Genomic DNA, 20,593 nt, shown 5'->3' with positions numbered 1-20,593 from the left:
AATATAAAATAGAAAACATATTAATGCAAACAAATATACCATTTATAAATGAATATGAGCGAATGCATCCAATATAAATGTATACCTGTAAAATTTGAAAGATATTACTGCAAAAAAATATAAATGTATACCAATTTATTATGAATACGAACAAATGTATACAATACAAATGTATGTCAATCTATTATATAAATATTGATTAATAGATACTAATTCAAGCAAATGTATACAAATTTGTTAAGAGAATGAATATGAATTGAGTTCAAAGGCAAAAAAGTTGATGAGTAGTGAACTCATAAGAACCTTTGAAATAAGAATAATCACGATCAAAATATTATTTGTTAATTTTAAGAAAAAGATATAATTATAAACTATATGTTTCTAGTTTTAAGTGAAAATGGTTGGAGATAGAATAGATATGGTATTCATTAATTTTTTATTTTTAAAAATATAAAATAATTTGAAAGAAGAGAGTTTTGAATAATCTAATTTTAATGAGAAATAGTTGGAAGTTAGAAGAGAGATGAAATTAATTTTCTTTTATTATTTCAAAAAATACATAAAATTTGAAAGGTGAGATAATTCTAAATAATTTTTTGCTAGTTTTAAGGAGTAATGGTTGAAAGTTAGAAGAGAGATGCTATTACAAATCTTTTATTATTTAAAAATAAATAAAAAATATTGATAAGTTACATTTAGGCTAATATGTGCCAATTTTTTTATCAGTGTATTAATTGCTAATTAATATTGGGCTATATATTGCCAATTATATGTAACACTTGTCTATTTGTGTCAATTCCTCAATTTTTTGAGTAAAAAATAGTCATAAAACACATTTTTTTGAATTAAATAAAAAATATTGATTAACTACTGCTAGTTAGGGTCGAACCCCCATCCAAATATACATAATTACGTACTTACCACTGCGCCATCCACCTCAGTGTGTTATGGGTTCGCACGCAAATATTAAAGATATTTGTACATGATTTTTCAATACGTTTATAGAGTCTATATAAAAGCTAGTAAGTTCGTCCGAACCCCCATTTAATACTGTAGCTCCGCCCCTGCTAGTATATATATATAAGAGAACCTTAGACTCGTCTACGTGACACCACCACAAATCAGAATTCTCTTTCAATTTATTTATTTACAAAATTATCCTTCTCCTTTCATGAAAAGTTATGATTTATATGAAAAATTGTAATTTTATGAAAAGTTGCGACTTTTATAAAAAATTGTGTCCTATCTGAAGGATTGCAACTTTTCCAAATAGTTGTAACCTTTCTGATAAGATATAATAAACATTTGTTCACACTACCATTTGTTGTCTATAAATAAAGGAATTTCCTCTCATTTTAAAACAACGAAAATTTTGAATCCTTCTTCTTCTTCACAATTAAATATTTGTGTTCTCTGCCTCCTATTGAGTGGCTCACTGACACCATTGCTTATGTTACAAATCTTGATATATATTTTAACGGTCACTAATTTATGCTTATGTTATTAAGGATAAATGATAAGATGTAGTAATAATTATCATTATCCTTTACATTATTAATGACTGACAAATTTTAAGTATTATTTTATAAATTTTATGATATTAAATTCTCGCGCTTCACGCGGATAATTTTACTAGTTATTTGAATAAATAAATATGTAACACAAATTCCTTGAAGCGTCATAATTCAGAAGAAAGAAAATGTCACGAAGAGTACATCTATCTAATAACATAAAGAGAAAGGAGCCATGGGTCCAGGGAACATGAAAGACAAAATATGATCTGTGCTCTTCCCCTATTCAGGATCCTAACTTTTTTTTGTCCATCAATATATCCTATATTTAAACAACTCTGTTAATCCTGCACAGTGAAAAGCAAACCAGGTCTGACGATTAGGAGACAATGTAAAAATAGAAAATGAAAAGATAAAAAGAGAACAGACCAAAGATAAACCTCATTGAATTCAAAAATTAAGTACCTCATCTCAGAAGGCAATGCACTCATCGTGGCTTTTACTTCTGATATAGATTGACTGCCCGCGAGGAATGGAAAGTGCCAGTTGGTTAACACAATCAGCTTGAATATATGATACAGATCTATCTCAAGTTTTCATACTGTACATGTGGGGACAGCTGCTGATGAGAGACAAGCTTCTAACGCTCTTAATTAAACCACTCCCCAGTACCCTATTATAGCGATGGGCAATGGACCGTGGGGCTGCCTACTAGATGATGTAAGAATCACAGTTCATTGAAAGGACTAATATTTTATCAAGGTCGGCAATGAGGAATATAATTCTGCGAGGCATTGGAAGATCCAATTCAGCAACTGTTCTTTAGGTAGCTCCAAGAGCAGTTCAGCCTGAATAAGACACATCATTACACAGCCACTTAAATATGGAAAAACATGTCTTACACATTATTTTTTCCCCTTTCTTTCAAATGAAGATTATGCAACCTTAGTGCATTAGTATAGGTATAGAGAAGATAGTAAAATCAACAAAACGACACCTTTATTTGGCCATCTTCAAATATCAGAGAATTTTGATGAATATCTGAAGTTGCTGAATCCGTTATCAACTTGAAAACCTTTTTTGACATGTTTGTTTTCATGCCAACCATCTTTCCTGAAGCATAAATGCTGGTAATTCCTAAATCTGCTGCCATTCTTCTGACATAAAGCTTTTTCAATAGGATTTCCATAGAGTAAGGTTCCTTGCCATACTGACGCCTCAGGTTTTCCGTAAATTGCATCAGGTTGAAAATGTCCTTTTCAGCTGCTTTTTCAGCGCTATTGATGATTTGCATGGGGTTCTCCAAATGGTTTATGTACTCAGAAGGAAGATGAGGGTTTATATTGATATCAAGCTGAAGAGGAAGTGAGAGAATTTTGAAAGGTTATACCCCCATTATTTGCAATTGTCAATGGAATTAGTTCAGCAGATAAATTATAAGCTATATCTTTCACTGGTATTTGCAATTGCCAATGGAATTAGTTCAGCAGATAAACTATAAGCTATATCTTTCACAATGGTATTTGCAATTGCCAATGGAATTAGTTCAGCAGATAAACTATAAGCTATATCTTTCACAATGGTATTTGCAATTGCCAATGGAATTAGTTCAGCAGATAAACTATAAGCTATATCATTCACAGTGGATGTGAAAGCAGAATAACTTTAACAGGAGACACAAATTCTAACAAGCTATTTGTAGAACCACCAGTCTATAGTTTCCTATACGAAGCCGTTTCCACATGTCACATGCCAGCGGACCAGTGAGGTCATGCTCAACATTTAGATAACTAACCCAGCTTAATTCCCTGATCATGCATCCCAATTCCAAGCAATTGTCTTTATTTTTCTACCTAGTACTCTTATTACATGTTCCGAAGCAAGAGACGATGATAAGGCAGTAAATTAGAGACTCAACTGAAGAAACTAGATAATGCATGACTTCCAGTCTTCCGATCGATAATTTATTACTGTATAGTTTCTTATCTTCGTCGTTGTTTCCTTGCATTCTTTCTTGTGCCTTTTTAACAATTATTTAAACTTCATGCAATGAAGTAGTGATTTATACCTTTAATGTTTCATATAAGACGTATAATTGCCCAGTTACTTAAAAACCCTCTAGATTAGCTATTTTTTCACTTCTAATTAGTCCTCCATATAACCAAAAAACTTGACGTACTTTTCTTTTTTGGAGCGAATTAAAATAGTTGACAACTTTCACAATCTTGAAAATCCTCTCCTTCAACAAAATGAAATAGTATAATTGATGCTATCCTAGATAATTCAAACTTGACACCACATCGTTTAAACTAACAACTTCACTTTTCCATACTTCTTTTTTTAACCGAGGTGTTCGAGGTCAGCTTTCATGTACCTAGACTAATTTCAAGAGGTCCCTGCTACCTCCCACTAGCACAGGTATCGGGTAACTCTGTCCATCAAGACTTAACAAGATTAGAAAAAATCACGTAGTGTTTAAACTATTATTTTCAACACTCTTTTATCAAAACCCAAAGTACTAATTGATCAAATACTTTACTCCTAACAGTCGACATACATCAAGTCAGGTCATATATACTTTTTTTGAAACTGGTAACAAAGTCAGGTCATATATATTGAGATGGAATGAATTTTTTTGAGAAATTTCATCCCACTCTGAAAATCGAATACTTTCGTAACTACACTTTAAGAACTTTTCACATATTTAATAGCTAATCTCAAGAAGACTCCCTTTAATTTTGAAATAATAGTGAGAGAACTTGTTTATATGTTCTTTATAACTGCAACTTATACATAATTACCGAAAGAACAAAGAAAAAAAAACATGATCGTGCATATGCATCTCGATTGTCAAGTCTAGTTTGTGATTTTTGTCTGTAGTAGACTAGTATATCTTTCAATGATAATCAAAGCATAATCAAAGCCTAATTGGGTGTGCTAATGAAAAGCTCATAATTCACTATAGTAGTTAGGCAAATTCTGGTCGTACATGACTCAACATTTACTAATTCAAAATAGTGTCCCAAAATTTTTCCTATTTAAGATCTGAATTTCTCTAGTTGACATTCTAACCAATCATCTAAAAGATCAATTAATGATAGTTCCTTAAAAAAGCAGCACGGATTAGGTATTGGAGAATGGGACACAAGCACAGACGTAAAATGGATTTTGTACTAGATTAATGTATCAACTTATAGAAAATATAGAGAGCACTAAATACCTCCATTGCAGGGTAAGGAACTGATATTACACGATGCTCATCAACCTGGAATAACACAAGATAACAGATCTCATTACCTTTTATTTTGAAAGGTACATAATCGATGCATACAAATATCATAATCTCAAACTAAGGGAGGATAGCATGCAGAAACCAATTCTATCTTAGGCACATACCAGTGAATTTTATCTTTGTAACCAGTAATAATGAAATAAAAGGATGATGCAAACAGACCTTAGACAAGCTTTCAAACAACATCTCAAAGAATAGATCAATGCCCACATTGCCGACATCCCCCGTCTGTTGCTCACCAAAAATATTGCCAAATCCTCTAATAGCCATGTCTCTTTCTGCAAGCTGAAAACCTTGACCAAGTTCACAGCACTCTTCAAGAGCAGCAAGTCTCTCCTAAATTGTCAAATGAATGCTATATTAGAGACATAATAAAGATCAATCTTCTGCAAATAACTTCACACAACATGCATATAATGAAATTCATCCTTGATAAATTAGAACCTCTGTTCTGTTGGAAAATACCACAACATTACCAGAATAAAGGCAAGAAGACAGAATATATGAACCATCTCCTACATATCCTGTCATTAGAAAAATATAGAGGAAAAAGAGCATACTAGTGCATGGTCTGAAAGAAGTGATTTGTCAGGATAGAATAAATGTGCATGAGCTTCCTTATCCGCCCGTCCGACCCTTCCACGCAACTACAATAATCAAAGAGGGAGTAGGAATTAGAAAGAGTATAGAAGTCACAGCAATTGAAATTATAACAATCAATAACAACAACAGCGAAGAATCTGAAAAGTAAAGATATGGAACTGTCAGAAACACATCATCATGTCCAGATTAGCCCATGGTCATAATACGAGTCTCATAAAATCTGCTAAAAGATATCTAACTACAAAATCTACAGTGTTGACCATAAGCTATTAAGAGACAAGTTAATCATTTAGCTAACAGCGGCAGGGGCCAAGTTTAGAAATTAAGGGCTGAAAATCTTTGACCAATCAACTTTAGTAGTCAATACAGTGAAAAAGAAACTGGGAAAGATAGAAAAGATGCTTCTTCACAGGAGTTTGAAATCACTACATTAAGTAGAAGACAATTGATTGACTTCATTACCACAGCTGCATAGCAGGTCAGTGGTTTCCCATGGTTAACATCACAAGAGAACCAAACCCCAGAAACTCCTCATGAAAGAAACAAGGGAAGACTTCACAAATATCACAGAAAGGCTGGTTCAACGACATTTGTTCTCTCTGTAACAATTCCTTGTCTCATAAAAATCTGAGCTTGACTGTAATGCCACTAAAAGGAAAATAATACTATAAATGCTATTGAACTTCAAGTAATCCCAAGACTACAAGGAGTTTTTGAATGTAACAAATACTTGCTACACTAAACCCCCGCTACCTAAGTTATCCCAAAAGGTAAATTTTCTCCTTTAGCACCATTAACCGTCTCGTGTGATTAATCAGTTATTTATTTATTTTTTGATGAAGTAAGTAGATTCATTTCAAGGCATCAAGAAGATGCAAGCTTTAGAAGGATAGATCATTTAAGCTCACAAAAAAGGATTTGTAGCCTCTTCCTGAGCTATAGAGCTAACAAAATCCAAGAAGAGTTCTAAATTATTTACAGGGGTCAGTTTGGACCAACTAAAAAGGCTAACTATACATCTGCCTCGCCAGAGATCTCTAGAAGTTGAAATTCCATCGAAACATTTTTTGTTCCTCTCTGTCCATAAACACCAGAAGATAACACCAGGGATCATCATCGACATACTCTTGGTGGCTTTGTCAACATCCCGTGAATTCCAACTTTCAAGAGCATCCCTAACAGAGAAAAACATGACCCAAGAAAGGCCAGAAAAACAACAAAACATATTCCATAGGTGTGAGGCAGCTGGGCAGTGTAGTAGCAAGTGGTTGACACTTTTTGTGTGCTTGTGGCATAAATAGCATCGGTTAGCAAGCTGGAATTTCCTTTTGGAGAGATTATCCTGTGTGAGGCATGAGTTATGTAGTGCAGTCCAACTGAAACAGATCACTTTGGTAGGTAATTTTGTCTTCCATATATGCTTCCATGGCCATTTGTCAATCATTGAGTTCCTTGAGCATAAGCTGTGATATCCTTCCTTGACTGTGTAGTGACCTTTTCTTGAGTTACCCCATTTCAATCTATCAGGCTCTTGGGGTGAAAAGGAGCAGGGCTGCAATTTGGCAAAGAGGCAAATATGTCATTAAGTTCCCAGTCATTTAGGTTTCTCCTGAACCTTAGGTCCCAACTGTCGTCTGATCTGTTGGATGCAATGGTAGAATTTGGTTCAATTGCAATGAGGTGCAAACTTGGAAATTCCTCACCCAAAGTTGTCTCCCAACCATATGTCCTTCCAAAATTTGATGTGAGATCCATCGCAAACTCTAAATGTGACGTTCCCAGCAAACTCTGGCCAAAGTTTACTGATGCTTTTCCATAGACCAACTCCATATGCATCTGTTGAGACATTTGTGGACCAGTGAGTAAGCTCACCATGTTTAGCTTTGATCACCTCTTTCCACAAACCAATGTCTTCACTTCCGTACCTCCATAACCATTTCATCATCATGCCTTTGTTGTGAGCTACAAGATCTTTGATGCCCAAACCCCCTTGAGATTTAGGTTGTCACTTTTTCCCATTTAACCAAGTGAAACTTGTGATCCTTGTTGTTTCCTTCCCATAGAAAATTCCTTCTCATTCTGTCGAGCTTCTTGAGAACTTTTGATGGTATAGGGAAAAGAAACATGTGATATGTTGGGATGTTGTCCATTACACTATTAATCAATGTAACTCTTCCTCCAAAAGAAAGATACTGCATTTGCCATGTTGCTAGTCTTTTTTCTAACTTCTCAATTATTCCCGACCATATCTCGTTAGCATTGAAATTTGCACCTAAGGGCAACCCAAGATAAATTGTTGGAAGGACCCTATGTTGCAGGACATGATTCCAGCTAGCTCTACCAAATTCTGCACTGAGTTTACTGGATAGATAATGCTTTTTGACATATGTGTGTAGTCCAGAGACAGCTTCAAAGATGTGCAAAATCAAGTTTAGCTTAATAACTTGTGATCTATCTGCCCCACAAAATAGCAGAGCATCATCCGCATACAGCAAATGTGAAACTGTGACATTGTTTCCCGTGAGGCTGCCTATGTTGAAGCCTTCAATCCATTGTAGTTGACATGCTTTTTGGAGCATCTTACTAAGGCCTAAGGGAGAGAGGGGATCTCCTTGCCTCAACCCATTTTGAGGAGAGAAAAAACCTACAGGCTCTCTGTTAATGAGCACAGAGTATTTTACCGTTGTCAAATTGTATTTGATCCACCTACTCCCGAATCCTATCCTTCTCAAAATTGTGAACAGATAAGCCCAATTAAGCTTGTCAAAAGCTTTCTCTATGTCAAGTTTAAACAACAACCCTGCGTCTCCTGATTTCTGCTTCCAATCCAGCACCTCATTTGCTATCAATACAGCATCTGAGATGTGTCTACCCTTAACAAATGCATTTTGGTAGCCTGATACCAACTTCCCAATTACAGATTTAAGTCTCTCCGCAAGAATCTTTGATGTTAACTTGTACACACTCCCAATAAGACTGATGGGTCTGTAATCTTTTAATTCTATTGCCCCTTCCTTTTTAGGAATAAGGGCAATAAAGGAAGCATTATAGGACTTGACCATATGACAGTTACGGTGAAAGTGGTTTAGGGCCCCGATTACTTCATATTTAATGACCTCCCATGCCTTCTGGAAAAAGGCCATTCTGAATCCGTCCGGACATGGGGCCTTGTCAGGTGCACAAGCCTTGATGGTAGCATGAATTTCCTCCTCGAAATTTCTTTCCAGCCAGTCTTTCATCCAGGGAGATGGATGTCATACTTTCAAAGCTAACAGTGGGCCTCCAAGGTTCATTTTCAGTGTATAGTTGCTGGTAAAAACTCAAAATTTCTTCTTTGATTACCGCTTTATCATCCACTATGACTTCACCTATTTTGAGTTTATCGATGGTATTGTTCCTCCTACGGCCATTGGAAACTTTCTGAAAATATTTTGTGTTCCTATCACCCTCCTTAAGCCATAAGCATCTTGATTTTTGCCTCCAAGATACTTCTTCAATTCCAACTTGAGACATAGAACTTTGGATTCTCTTCTGGAGTCTGCGCTCTATTCTCTGAAGCATGTTCGATAGCGGTTAATTCCTCCAGTGCCCTGTTTCTGTTAGTGTCAATTTTGCCAAAGACCTCTCTATTCCAATTTGAGATATCTTTCTTCAGGTATCTGAGCTTCTAGTATAAAATAAAATCTGGTGTCCCATTCACAGAGTAACTTTGCAACCATGTTTTGACCTTCTCCAAGAAGCCTTCTTCCTCTAGCCACATATTTTCGAACTTGAATTAAGATGAACTAGACTCCCAACCCCACATTTCAAGAGTATAGGCCTGTGATCGGAGACTACACTAGGGAGTGCTAATTGATTGATTGCGTTAAAACAATCATTCCATTCTGGGGATATCAAGAACCGATCAATTCTTGATGCTTGAATTGGATCATCTCCTCTAGTCCAGGTATAGAATGCCCCCTGCAAAGGCGAATCCATGAGGCCAAGGTCCGAGATGGTGTCATTGAAGCTACTCATAGCCTTGGACCTTCTTATGCAATTGTATCTCTCACTTTCAAAGCGACAAACGTTGAAGTCGCCTCCTATGACCCAACTGTCATCCCACAATCCTCTTATTGCTGCAAGCTCATACCAAAGATCTTCTCTTTCAATGTTAGTATGAGGCCCATAAACTCCAGTGAAACACCATCGAAAATTAACCTGCACACTTTCCAGCATACATAAGACTGTGTAGATCCCCTGATGTGTGCTAATATTTACCCAGTTCCGCTTGTCCCATAGAACGATGATGCCTCCCCTTGTGCCATTTGCTTTAAGTTCTGCCCAGCTGGCCCATCTGTTTCCTCATAACTGCCCACTGATCAAGCTTGACCATTCATCTAGTTTGGTTTCCTGCAAACATATTGCATCGGGATTCCACTGTCTGATTAAGGACTTTATTGTGCTCCTTTTATTGATCTCGTTGAGCCCCCTGACATTCCAACTCAAGATTTTAACTTTCATCCAGAGAAGGCTTTGTATTTCCTACCCCTAACCGCCATTATGTTGTATCAGGTCACAAAGAAGCTTCTTTAGTTCATTCTCTCCCTTCTTCTTCCTTTTTGGGTTGTCCTGCCCCTGAATTACCTGTTTTTGTTGTAACTGCAGTTGTTTTTGTTGTTCCAATCTATACACCATATTTAGGAGTTCGTGTTCAAATCCAGCAACGTTTACCCCAAAAGCCTTGCAAGCTTTCACCATCACAAGCTTGGTCCATTTGGAGGTTTCAATGACTGTTGGGGTGAGGTTGCCTTCATCGTTGCATGATAGAGATGAAGAGTCACAGAAATTCTGGGAAGAGTATTATGAATCTGATGCACTTGCCAAGATTGATTGATTATTCTGAGGAGTGATTCGTGGTGCCTTGGGGATTCGGATCTTTTCACTCTCATCATCTGCATCGAGTTGTTCTGACATGTACCCAGCCAATGCTTCGCTAATTTCAGCCTCCTGGTTGAGACTTGAAATTTCTGTGTCCTTCGTTAAAGGGTCAAAAGTGTTAGACACGATGAGGCTGGGAGGTGCAGTGCCAACATATTTATTTTGGGCCGGCCCTTTTGATTTCCAGAATGTTTTAGTATGTTGTCTTCTTTTTGGCCCATGTTTGTGATACTCCAGCAGCCATTAAACATTGTTGGGCTTTGCAATTTTACCTTTATATGCTGAGGGTCCCACTCCATCCCAGAATTTTGAAATTTCTGGACAAATCACGTGCTGCCCCACCTGCCTGTCAGCAAACTTTAGCGGTGCGAGACTCGATGCTTCCCTTTTGCCATCGTTTGTCGCGTTGCTATCTCCGGCACTGCTTTTACTATTTCCGGCCACCCAAAATTTTGCATGGGTGTCAATTATAATCATGATTTTAAAGTTTCGGTCTCCTACTTCCAGCTTAATCTTGTTTGGAAGGACTGTTCCCGACTTCTTGACACAGATCCGAGCCCAATACAGATAATTCCTCCTTTTTGTATCTTCATCTGTATCCACAAAATCCCCCACACATATCACCAATAACCTTAAAAGTGCTTTCTGACCAAGCATGTAGCGGAATGCCCAATGTCTTAACCCATTGAAATTCTGAGATTGGTGTGTCAATTCAGTTCCGACCACTGGCGACCACCACTTGAGAGTCAATTTTCGACCATTCCAAAACCATTCTCCTGCCATAATCCGCGCTGCCTCCTGTCGTGAAGGCATTTCAAATAGAAACTGATTGTGTGAGAGAGGAGTGATTTTCAGGCCCGCCGTGATTTTCCACCTGTTTAAGAACCACTTCTGGATGATGTCGGTGTTGGGATTTGAGTGGAAAGGATCGTTGAATATTCCAATCAAGCATTGTGAGAGGAATTTGGAACTATCCAACTCTGCTGCGTGGCTGATTTTGATGGAGTTTTGAACTTCAATGGCTGCGGTTTTAGTATGAACTGGCTAGTCAGAAGGAGAAGCCGCCTCCCTGAATGTTCTTGCCAGCGGAACCCTAGGAGGCTTTGAAGTGCTATGCAGCTGACCTAGAATTTTTTCTGCTATTTCAGCCCATCCACCATTGCAGATTATTTCTGGGATAATCACTGAAGATTTCCGGTCACCAAGCACTGCTTCGATCCTGACAAAACGACCAGACATGTTGAAATTTTGTACAACTCTGTAGATGTATGCCTCAACTTTCCTCCGCCATCTCCTACATAGACCGCCTGTTCCCCTTGATGCTTGTTTCATCGCTTCGCAGACCCATATTAAGTTATTTTCGTCTATTTTAATTCTGCTTGTAAATCTTCTGTTCCGCTTGATCCACAGAAACCATCGTGAATGGTCTTCGCTAATGTCTACTACCTCAAAAGATTTTTTCCCAGCAGTGAAATAAATGTTTCCGACCATGATTATCACCGGAAAGAGCCTCGGAATTAACCGGAAAAGGTGGGAAGACTTCTAGGCACATTCTTCAAGAGAGAGAAAAAGTAGAGAACATTTTTTTTGTCAAAAGCTGGTTGCTAATCAGGTATATTAAGGAAGCAGGGAGATTCTATATAACTCAGAGCTGGGAAAACAGCACATGCTGTCAAGGAACATCAAATTCATGTAAAATTGAACAAAAGGCTGCGTCAAAATAAACTATGTTTCTATCACTTATGCCGAAGAAAATTCAACAGATAAAAACAAATGATTTGCTTCCTGCTTTAATGTAACTGAAACAGTGGAGGAAAAAACTACCAATAGCAATGGAAAAAAACATGACACCAAAATCTTGCTGTTCGTTTAGGCAAGAGAATGTAAAAACCTGATACAATTGTGCAAGTCCAAATTGCTGAACATCTTGAATGATGATTGTGTTTGCGTTTTGAATATCAAGGCCACTTTCTACTATATTTGTACATATAAGAATTCTAATATCTCCCCGTGCAAATCTTTCCATAGTTTCCTCAAGCTGTTTTGAGTATTGCTGCCAAAAAAGATGAAATGGCATGTGAGACCACTAGAACTGAATAATGCAGTGTAGATGCTATGTAAATACGTGTTCATATCTTAGATTATGTCTAAAGACTGAATGAACATAAGTATTCTATCAAAGTTTAATACTCTGAAAAAGCATAAACTTTTTAGAGCAATAGCAAGAACAAATGCACCAATAACTTAAACTCTACTTTAGTACCAGTAATACAGAATATGTAATATCAGCCCCACCATTGCTGTTGCAACAAGGCGACATGACTCTTTAAAGAAATTTGCTCTCATTATTGTGTTGGTTTTTTTTTAAAATATGGTGCAAAAAAAAAGGGTTGAAAACATCTATCCATAATTTTATCAAGCATAGAAGGGATTCAAGTAACCAACTTGATTACATAATCTACAAGAACGTTGCATAACAAAATTCAAAGAGGCTAAGTAATATTAACCACTACAACAATGTAACAGACATCAGACAACTTATTATGCTAAAAATTACTACAGTAACTGAAAGCAATTTTCAACAATCCTCCTTGGCTTTAGTTACTGCAATTTTTAAAAATTGCTCCTCCTCAATTTCTGTTTGGCAATTGGTGCTGAATTCTTTTGATTATTTTAAACTAGCACAATTTTTATATTGATCTTCCTCTTCTTCTTTCTTTTTCTTCTTTTGGTTTTGTCCTTAAAAAACACCCTCAATAATCTTATCTTGTCTGAGAACTCTTTTGAAAGTGCTTTCATCTGGACAGTGATAGGATTTGCAAGGAGAGTTTGTAAGGATCTTTCTTCCATTACAACATATAATAAATCATAGGTTTCAAAATATGAGTTCATTCTCACAGACCAAATTTGATAATATTTGTTGGTGAAAATTTGTGGGGTATTGAAAAAGAGATTGTTGCTTGTCATGGTTGAAAATAGGTTAAAAATTGGTATTGGTTGAAAATAGTCGACGCGTAGAAAATAAGCACGGGTTGAAATTAGCCTTGAAGGGTTAAAACTAGCCCTAACGGGTGAAAAATAGTTCTTTAGAAGAACTCATAGATCACGGAAGATCAATGAGGCTCTTGATATCACTGTTGGTTTTTTTCTTTTAAGTTGAAAATATCTCTCCATAATTTGACAAGGGCTTTTGAACAGTCAACTTGAAAACATAATCCGTAGAAAATCTTCATAACAAAAATTCAAAAAAGCTAAATAAACTCAACAACTAAAACAACCTAATAGAAATTTAAATTTCAAATTTATCCTAAACGTAACAACTTATTATGCTAAAAATTATTACAGTAACTGAAAGTAATTTTCAACATATTGTCCCACCAGAATAATCAATCTATCAATCAACCCCGTTTCAGTTCCAAGTCAATTGGAGTTGGATACATGAATCATTTATTCTTCTCTATTCAGTCCCATTTCACTCCAATACTAAATAATTTGCAGTGACTAGTTTAATCTCAATAAGTTGTAAGGAAAAGGGCCTGGATTGTCTCAAAAGGTCTAATATACCCTTCATCCAACTGTACCACTAAACATAAGACCTATGAACAATAAGCGTTTGATTTTCATACCCGAAAATTTTACTCCCATATGATAAATCAATTCTCAATTCCTCTCTTATGGTGCTCTGCCTCATAAAGTTTCCTAGATTCATGTATGCTTAGTCAAAAGGCATCAGACAGTCCAGAAGAGAACTCCAATGAAGAACAAGGATTAGTAAATGCAGAAGCTATAGAAGAAAGCTTAAAGAGTCCCATAACAGCTTAAGTCACAGGGTATCACACAGTTGATTGATCAAATGATTGATTGATTGACGTTCAGTAGCAGAACTTAAAGCCAACTCATTAAATCCCATAATTACCTTTCCATGAGCAATAGCTATTTCAACATGTGGAAATGCCAGTTCTAAGAATTCCATAACATCCTCAAGACCTGCAAGTAAAAGACAAACCCATGTAACTACAACGAGTACAATGGATGAACTTCAGCAAACTCCTCTACAGCCTGGCCACCAAATTACATAATGCTACTCACAATTAATGTAAATAAAAGGCACAGAATGCATTACCTTTAATGCGGGGCAAGACATAAAAAACTCGACCACCACGGTCCAATTCATGCTTGATAGCTGATATTACTTTGTCCTTACTGTAAGCTGAAAGATGCGTTCTTATTGGAACTCTCTCAGGAGGCGGTGTTGAGATCAAACTGTTAGAGTGGAAAAGAAAATGAAGGCAGACAAAAAGCAAAACAGACAAAAAAATTGAGCAGGCAAAACATTGACTTGTTGAAGGTAACTTCACAATTAGTCAAATCTAGCCAACATTGACACAGCTAAATGAATGATGCACAATTCAGCTGTTGGACTGCCCAACAGTACAGTGGATACTTCATCACAGCCATCCAGGGCTTGGATAAATTGAAACAAACTCGGTGGTATTACCTAGCGTCACGAAATCCAGTTAATGCTAAATATAGAGTTCTCGGAATAGGCGTTGCTGAAAGTGTGAGTACATCCACTGAAGTTTTAAATGAAGCAATCCTCTCCTTCTGTTTTACACCAAACCTCTGAAAGGACAAAGAGTAATTCAGAGGGAGATCAAATATGATGAATCGGGCTATAGGTATGAAGGATGTCCAAAAGACAGACACACACAAACTCTCTCTCTCTCTCTCTCTCTCTCTCTCACACACACACACACACACACAAAAACAGGGGAAGGTTAAGGGTTGACTATCTTCTTTTTTTTTTTGAAACTGAGGTTGACTATCTTCTTCAATAAATTCAGTTTACTATTCATTTAAGTGATAACGAGAAAACTTAGTACCATGAATAAATGAACACCAGCTAGGCCGTAAGTCTCCATTTCATCATGGACCCTATCAAAAGAAAAAAGAAACAGTACCCTACGCTTGCCCCATCTAATAAGCTAATACACCTTTCCCTGGATTCTTCATGGTTTTATTCGGGCTAATATACCTTTTTTCATTTTTGGGTTTTGGATGAAGTTTCTTTTGAGCTTTTTATAAACACGGGATAATAAGAAAAAATAGTCATAGTTGGGCTTATCATAGATCAAACCAAGAATGCATTATCAGGTTTAGATCAATGAGTTTACGCATACTTTTTCCTCCTTATAAGGCCTTACTCACTCAAGTAACCAACCTATTTCATCCATGACTAAATTCGAAACATTACTTCCTTTCGATGCAAATGACAAGAAAATAATCAAAAAATATGATGGCACCAAGGTGTGTGGCCTAGTGGTCAATGTACTGGGTTAAGAATGATGAGGTTAAGTTCAAATCCCAACAGAGACCGGAACACTAGGTCTTCCCATTTGTCCAAGCCTGGGTGGATAGAGTTACCTGGTATATGGTTCTTGTTGCTAGTGGGAGGTGGCATCTCATGGGATTACCTGGTATATAGTTCTTGTTGCTGGTGGGAGGTGGCATCTCGTGGGATTAGTCAAGGTGCACGCAAGTTGGTCGCGATACCATGGTTGTATAAAGAAAATCCAAAATATAATGGCATTTAGATATCTGTCAATACCTGTTCCTCATCAACCACAAGTAGACCCAGATTATTATATTCAACCCGATTGCCAAGTAGTGAATGAGTCCCAACAATAATGTCCACACGTCCGTCTTTAATCATACTCAAGTACTCCTCTTTCTCTGACTTGGTCTTGAGTGAGCAAAAGTCGGTGGCAAAGAAAACTAAAATTAGGACTTCGAATAAGGATATGGTGTTTACTTAGACAAGGTGAACAACAGTGCCAACACCAAAGAACTAAAACTAAAATAACATATTTAAGAAGTTCATATTGGGAACCATAATCACTCAGATTTTGGAAGGAAAATACTAAAAAGAAAAAGAAGAAGATATCATTTCTAGTTTGGTGCACTTCCTTGCATATTTAAATGGTCTTCTTAATAATCAAAGAGGTAGACAATATTTAAGAGGAGTATATATATATATTAAATAATATTAAACCATTTCAACAAGGTGACTTTTTTTTAATTTATGTGAGTTCGAAATAAATAACAATCAACAAAGAACCTGTTTGAAGTCTTTTTTTAATATGAATACAAGTTACCCTTATAGAAAAAAAGAATCAATTAAGCATGACTTGTGAAACAATCTCAAACTGCATAAAATCCTCAATGGACATAAGATTTAACGTGTCTATGTCAGCTTAAGTTTCATGGAAGTACATCAACAGAATCCCTTATTATAAGGCACTCCGATGAACTTAAGATATGTTTTCTTGCCATGGACCTATTGTCAAGAAAGCTAATCTTAAGAAATCATGAGATGTGAGAAGTTAGGTTTTGCAAGAAAACATTATGAGCAAATATTTAACATTGAAGGTCAGGAGCAACCACATTCTTTTACAAAACCACCTAAAATTTAAATGATAAAGAGTAGACATTCAAGTAGAAAGTGCTTCTTAGGCATCAGCAGCATATTGATAAAAATCAAGTTATGCACCTGAAACCTGCTAAGAAGTCCAACTCTTATGTTAGGATATCTTGAAAATCTCTCTGAGATAACATCAAAATGTTGCTTAGCTAAAACTATTGTTGGCGCTAGAACCATAGCTTGCTTCCCTGCAGAGACTACACAGAAGATGGCACGCAGTGCAACCTCAGTTTTACCAAAACCAACATCTCCGCAAATTAATCTGTCCATTGGATTTTCACTCTCTGTCAAGTCCCTTTCTACATCTGAGAAAGCCTGTCATTGGAATTCAATACTGTAAGAAACAGAAAAGGTTTTCCATTATAGGTTAAGCAGTAAAAATGATTGAACTTTTCAGGCAATAGGTTACTCTGACTAAAATGTGCCAAGATAACTACACTTTACGCACAATGAGAAGCAATAAGTTATTCTGAATAGAATGTGGCAAGACAACAACACTGTTACTTTTTTGCGTTGTTAAAATTTTCATACATGTCTTGCTGAACCAACTGGATGAAAAACAACAATTGCAGCTAAACTATACACATGGAAGGAACCAACAAAAGCTGATATTTTGCGGAAAAAGCCATGCAGGTGGACATCAGAATTTAAATGATACAGAAGAGACAATTAAAAACCTGTTTCTGATCCGGTGTGGGTTCAAAAGGAAACTGAGATGCAAATTCAGCCATAGCTGGAGTCTTTGGGTATGGAGGCCTTTTTTGTTTTAACCTGTGTAGGTATAGCTCCATTAGATCCACAACCATTTTCTGAACTGCAACTTTTCCCTTCATCCTTCTCCTCTCCCATGCACTAGTATCGCTTAACTTGCTCAAAGTCCGTGGCCTTTTGGTTTCATTAGGGCTGAATAATTAAAAAGGCATTAATCAAATAGTAATCTAGACTATCTCTCTGGCACACGAATTGTTAATAAATGACATTTCCAGGTTTCCCTTGGCTCCACAGTCAATAACTCAAGAGAATCTTTCCAACGGTGGTGATAAAGGATAATAAAAGGCAAAGCCTGTATCTCTCTATCAATAATTTTATTTCTTCCAAAACGAGAATCAGATCCCTATCTCACCGCTAGATGCCTACTTCCTTGGCACGAAGAAGCATGCTGGACTAACAAGGGTTGGAAAGCAGGTAGCTCGTGACTAAGGAAAAGAGGCTAACTTGAATGGGAAATGCATTTTTAAGTGATCTGAGGAAGTGTCATCCTAACCATAAAAAATGTTAATTCAAGAAATTGTATAGATCGAGAGGTGCAACGCAAGTTTATACTTGAAAAATCAAAATTCCTTTAGTATAAAGGAAATTTGCCTATTGTTTGTTTGTTTTTTGGGGGGAGGATTTGTCTATTGCTGGGAATTCATGACAAGAGAATTGGACAGGACATGATTCTTTGTCAGAGCTATGCCCTCTATTAGGAACTGAAAAGAAGGCCCTTCAAGTTGTATTGGAGATTGAAGCAGTATTCGTATTGGTGAGTATGTAAAGATCTTCTCCACTTCTGCATAATTTTTAATTTTTAAATACCAAAAGGGGGAATTGACCAGCAGTGTAATAAGTTGTGGCTCAATAAGCTCAGGAGCTTGGGACAGTGAACCCAACCGGTAATTAAGAGTAGTTTTGCAATGAATTACAAGTACTGCAGTCTGCATACAAATCTACAAAAAGGTGGTAAATAAAGAAGGAGTGTTGTACTTACAGGTTGTAACGGTAGAGCAAACGAGATGCCTGCTTGACGGGTAATTTAGCCATACCGTCAGCGTACTCAATAAAGACGTATTCAATAGGCTCTTTGGAATCCTTTGGAACGTCAAATTTGATGCCAACGAATCGACCAATTCCAACTTTCCTGTGGACCACGTAATCGCCGGAACGGAGAGTGTAAGGGTCCACCTTGTAACTAAAGGTAGGTTGAGCTGCATCATGTGGAGCACCTTGTCTGGCTCTGTCGCTTTTGAGCTTCTGGAGGCCCCTTTGCTGCTGCTCTTTCACGAGCTGAATGTACTTATCAGCCTCCTCGGAATCCATGGCCGGTCTAAGAGGGGAGTGATCTCTCTTAGCATGCTCCCGGCGAATTCGCTCGTTGAGTAGAGAAATGGCGTCTCGCTCTTGCTCCTGTCTTGCATTCCGTAGTCGGGGAGGCAATTTGGTATATACAGCATCGGCATTGAGGACATTGGTTAAGGTAATAGAAGAGGAGGAGGGAGAGGGAAAAGAGGGTTTTTGAGTAGTGGAGAAGAGTTTGCAGAGACGAGTTGTGAGAAAGCACTCCGAGGGAGAGAAGAAGAGGGAGGCCTTTGCAGCGGCCATGGATGGATAAACTTGTAAGAGCAAGACTTGTTCTAATTTCTCAAAGCAGAGCTTCAATGGAACGTCGGGTTTGCCACATTATCTATTCCCTCGAAACATGATAGTACGCCCACAACGCTTTTTTTTTCTTTCTTTTTTTTTAAAAAAAAAATGTCCCACGGGTAAAGAATGTAGGTACGCAAATTTTTGTTCTTTTCAAGTCTGTTTTGAGCTAAATAAATAAAATAATAATTTCTTAAAAGATTACCAACTTTATTCAAAACTCAGAATTTTTCCCACATATGTCTATTATTAGGAAAATTTTGGTACATACATTTTAAATACCAATCAACACACTAATTAAAAATTAAATAGTACATGTTTAATGTGTATCTTACAAACATGTCTGATTTCTACACTACTAAAAGCAACTCCCAATATATATCAAGTACCAACTAAAAGAGGAAAGAAACTCTAGCAAGTAAATGAATTGGTATATTTGCTACTCAGAAAAAACTACATGGATAGTTGAAGATGTCATGATCAAATAGAAAGAGTTCCTCTTCCTTTACATACAATAAAAATACAGTTTACGGAGGCTATTACATTAGTGTACGCAATGCATGGAGGTTGAAAATCCAATCCAAATATATACAAATATTAGTCTAGTTTTTGTCGAAAGACAGAAGAGTACATCTACACGTAGCACAATACACAATAGCACAAGTGAGTCATATGTGTCTACCTCATGATCCTTTAACCCGAATACATTTGTTGCTATGGATAAAGAATTGGTGAAAGATTCATTATACGTAACAAGCACAACACTGAAATATACACTTCCAAGAATAATGGTCTTTGTCTATTCCCTAGCGTACAGTTCAATGTACATAAACGGAGTCATGATCACCAAGACCCCACCAAACTCTAGTTCCAAGCAACCGCACTCAAAAGCATGTAAAATTTATTAGCATGTCACCACCAACCAATTATTTGTTAGAAACTATGGACCACTTCTCTCTGTTTCCTGAGTTCTTAAGCATTCTCCAGCTCCTTGAATGCAATCAAAAGACGCTCAGTTTTTTTCTTCTTTTTCCTGATACGTTCTAAGCTGCACCAAGGAGCTGAGTTCTCTGCCTCACAATGGGTTAGTTCAGCCTCGATTTGAGAAAACCTAGTTGTAACCGTAGAAGCTTCGATTTTAAGGTTTAGATGGTGTTGCTTAGCAAGAGTAGAAGCATTTATTGCCTCAAAATGAACATGAGATAGCTCATCCAATTTTAATTTCTCAGACAACCAATGATTAATAAGGTTTTCAAATTGATCACTGGATATAAAGCATTCAATTTTAGATGATACAGAAAAATAAAAGCCTCCACTCATCCACCAAAATGTTGGCGATCAATATCTAAGTGGTCAAGAGCAACAAAAGTAGCATCTGCCTCT

General features: G+C 36.8%; 1 protein-coding gene across 2 annotated transcripts; it reads right to left on the bottom strand.

The window, feature by feature from the left end:
* Positions 1 to 1,590: 1,590 nt before the first annotated feature.
* LOC107011428 (ATP-dependent DNA helicase At3g02060, chloroplastic) lies at positions 1,591 to 19,305 on the bottom strand. Of its 2 annotated transcripts, XM_015210935.2 has the most exons (14): positions 18,558 to 19,304; positions 17,485 to 17,710; positions 16,877 to 17,122; positions 15,935 to 16,069; positions 14,825 to 14,949; positions 14,450 to 14,589; positions 14,243 to 14,313; positions 12,218 to 12,379; positions 5,364 to 5,450; positions 4,966 to 5,139; positions 4,732 to 4,776; positions 2,509 to 2,865; positions 1,977 to 2,359; positions 1,591 to 1,858 (listed from the first exon to the last, which is right to left on the bottom strand). In XM_015210935.2, exons 1-13 carry the CDS (start codon positions 19,166 to 19,168, stop codon positions 2,258 to 2,260), a joined length of 2,481 nt encoding a protein of 826 aa, XP_015066421.1. In that variant the 5' UTR covers positions 19,169 to 19,304; the 3' UTR covers positions 1,591 to 1,858; positions 1,977 to 2,257. The 2 variants fall into 2 exon arrangements, with proteins under 2 accessions (XP_015066421.1, XP_015066422.1); XM_015210936.2 differs by lacking the exon at positions 15,935 to 16,069 and having other exon boundaries at positions 18,558 to 19,305.
* Between the last annotated feature and the right edge of the window lie 1,288 nt (positions 19,306 to 20,593).

Source organism: Solanum pennellii, chromosome 2 (assembly GCF_001406875.1).
Source record: "Solanum pennellii chromosome 2, SPENNV200".
Taxonomy (NCBI): domain Eukaryota; kingdom Viridiplantae; phylum Streptophyta; class Magnoliopsida; order Solanales; family Solanaceae; genus Solanum; species Solanum pennellii.
The sequence above is the reverse complement of the archived record's forward strand: the minus strand, read 5'-3'. Positions and strand labels throughout refer to the sequence as shown.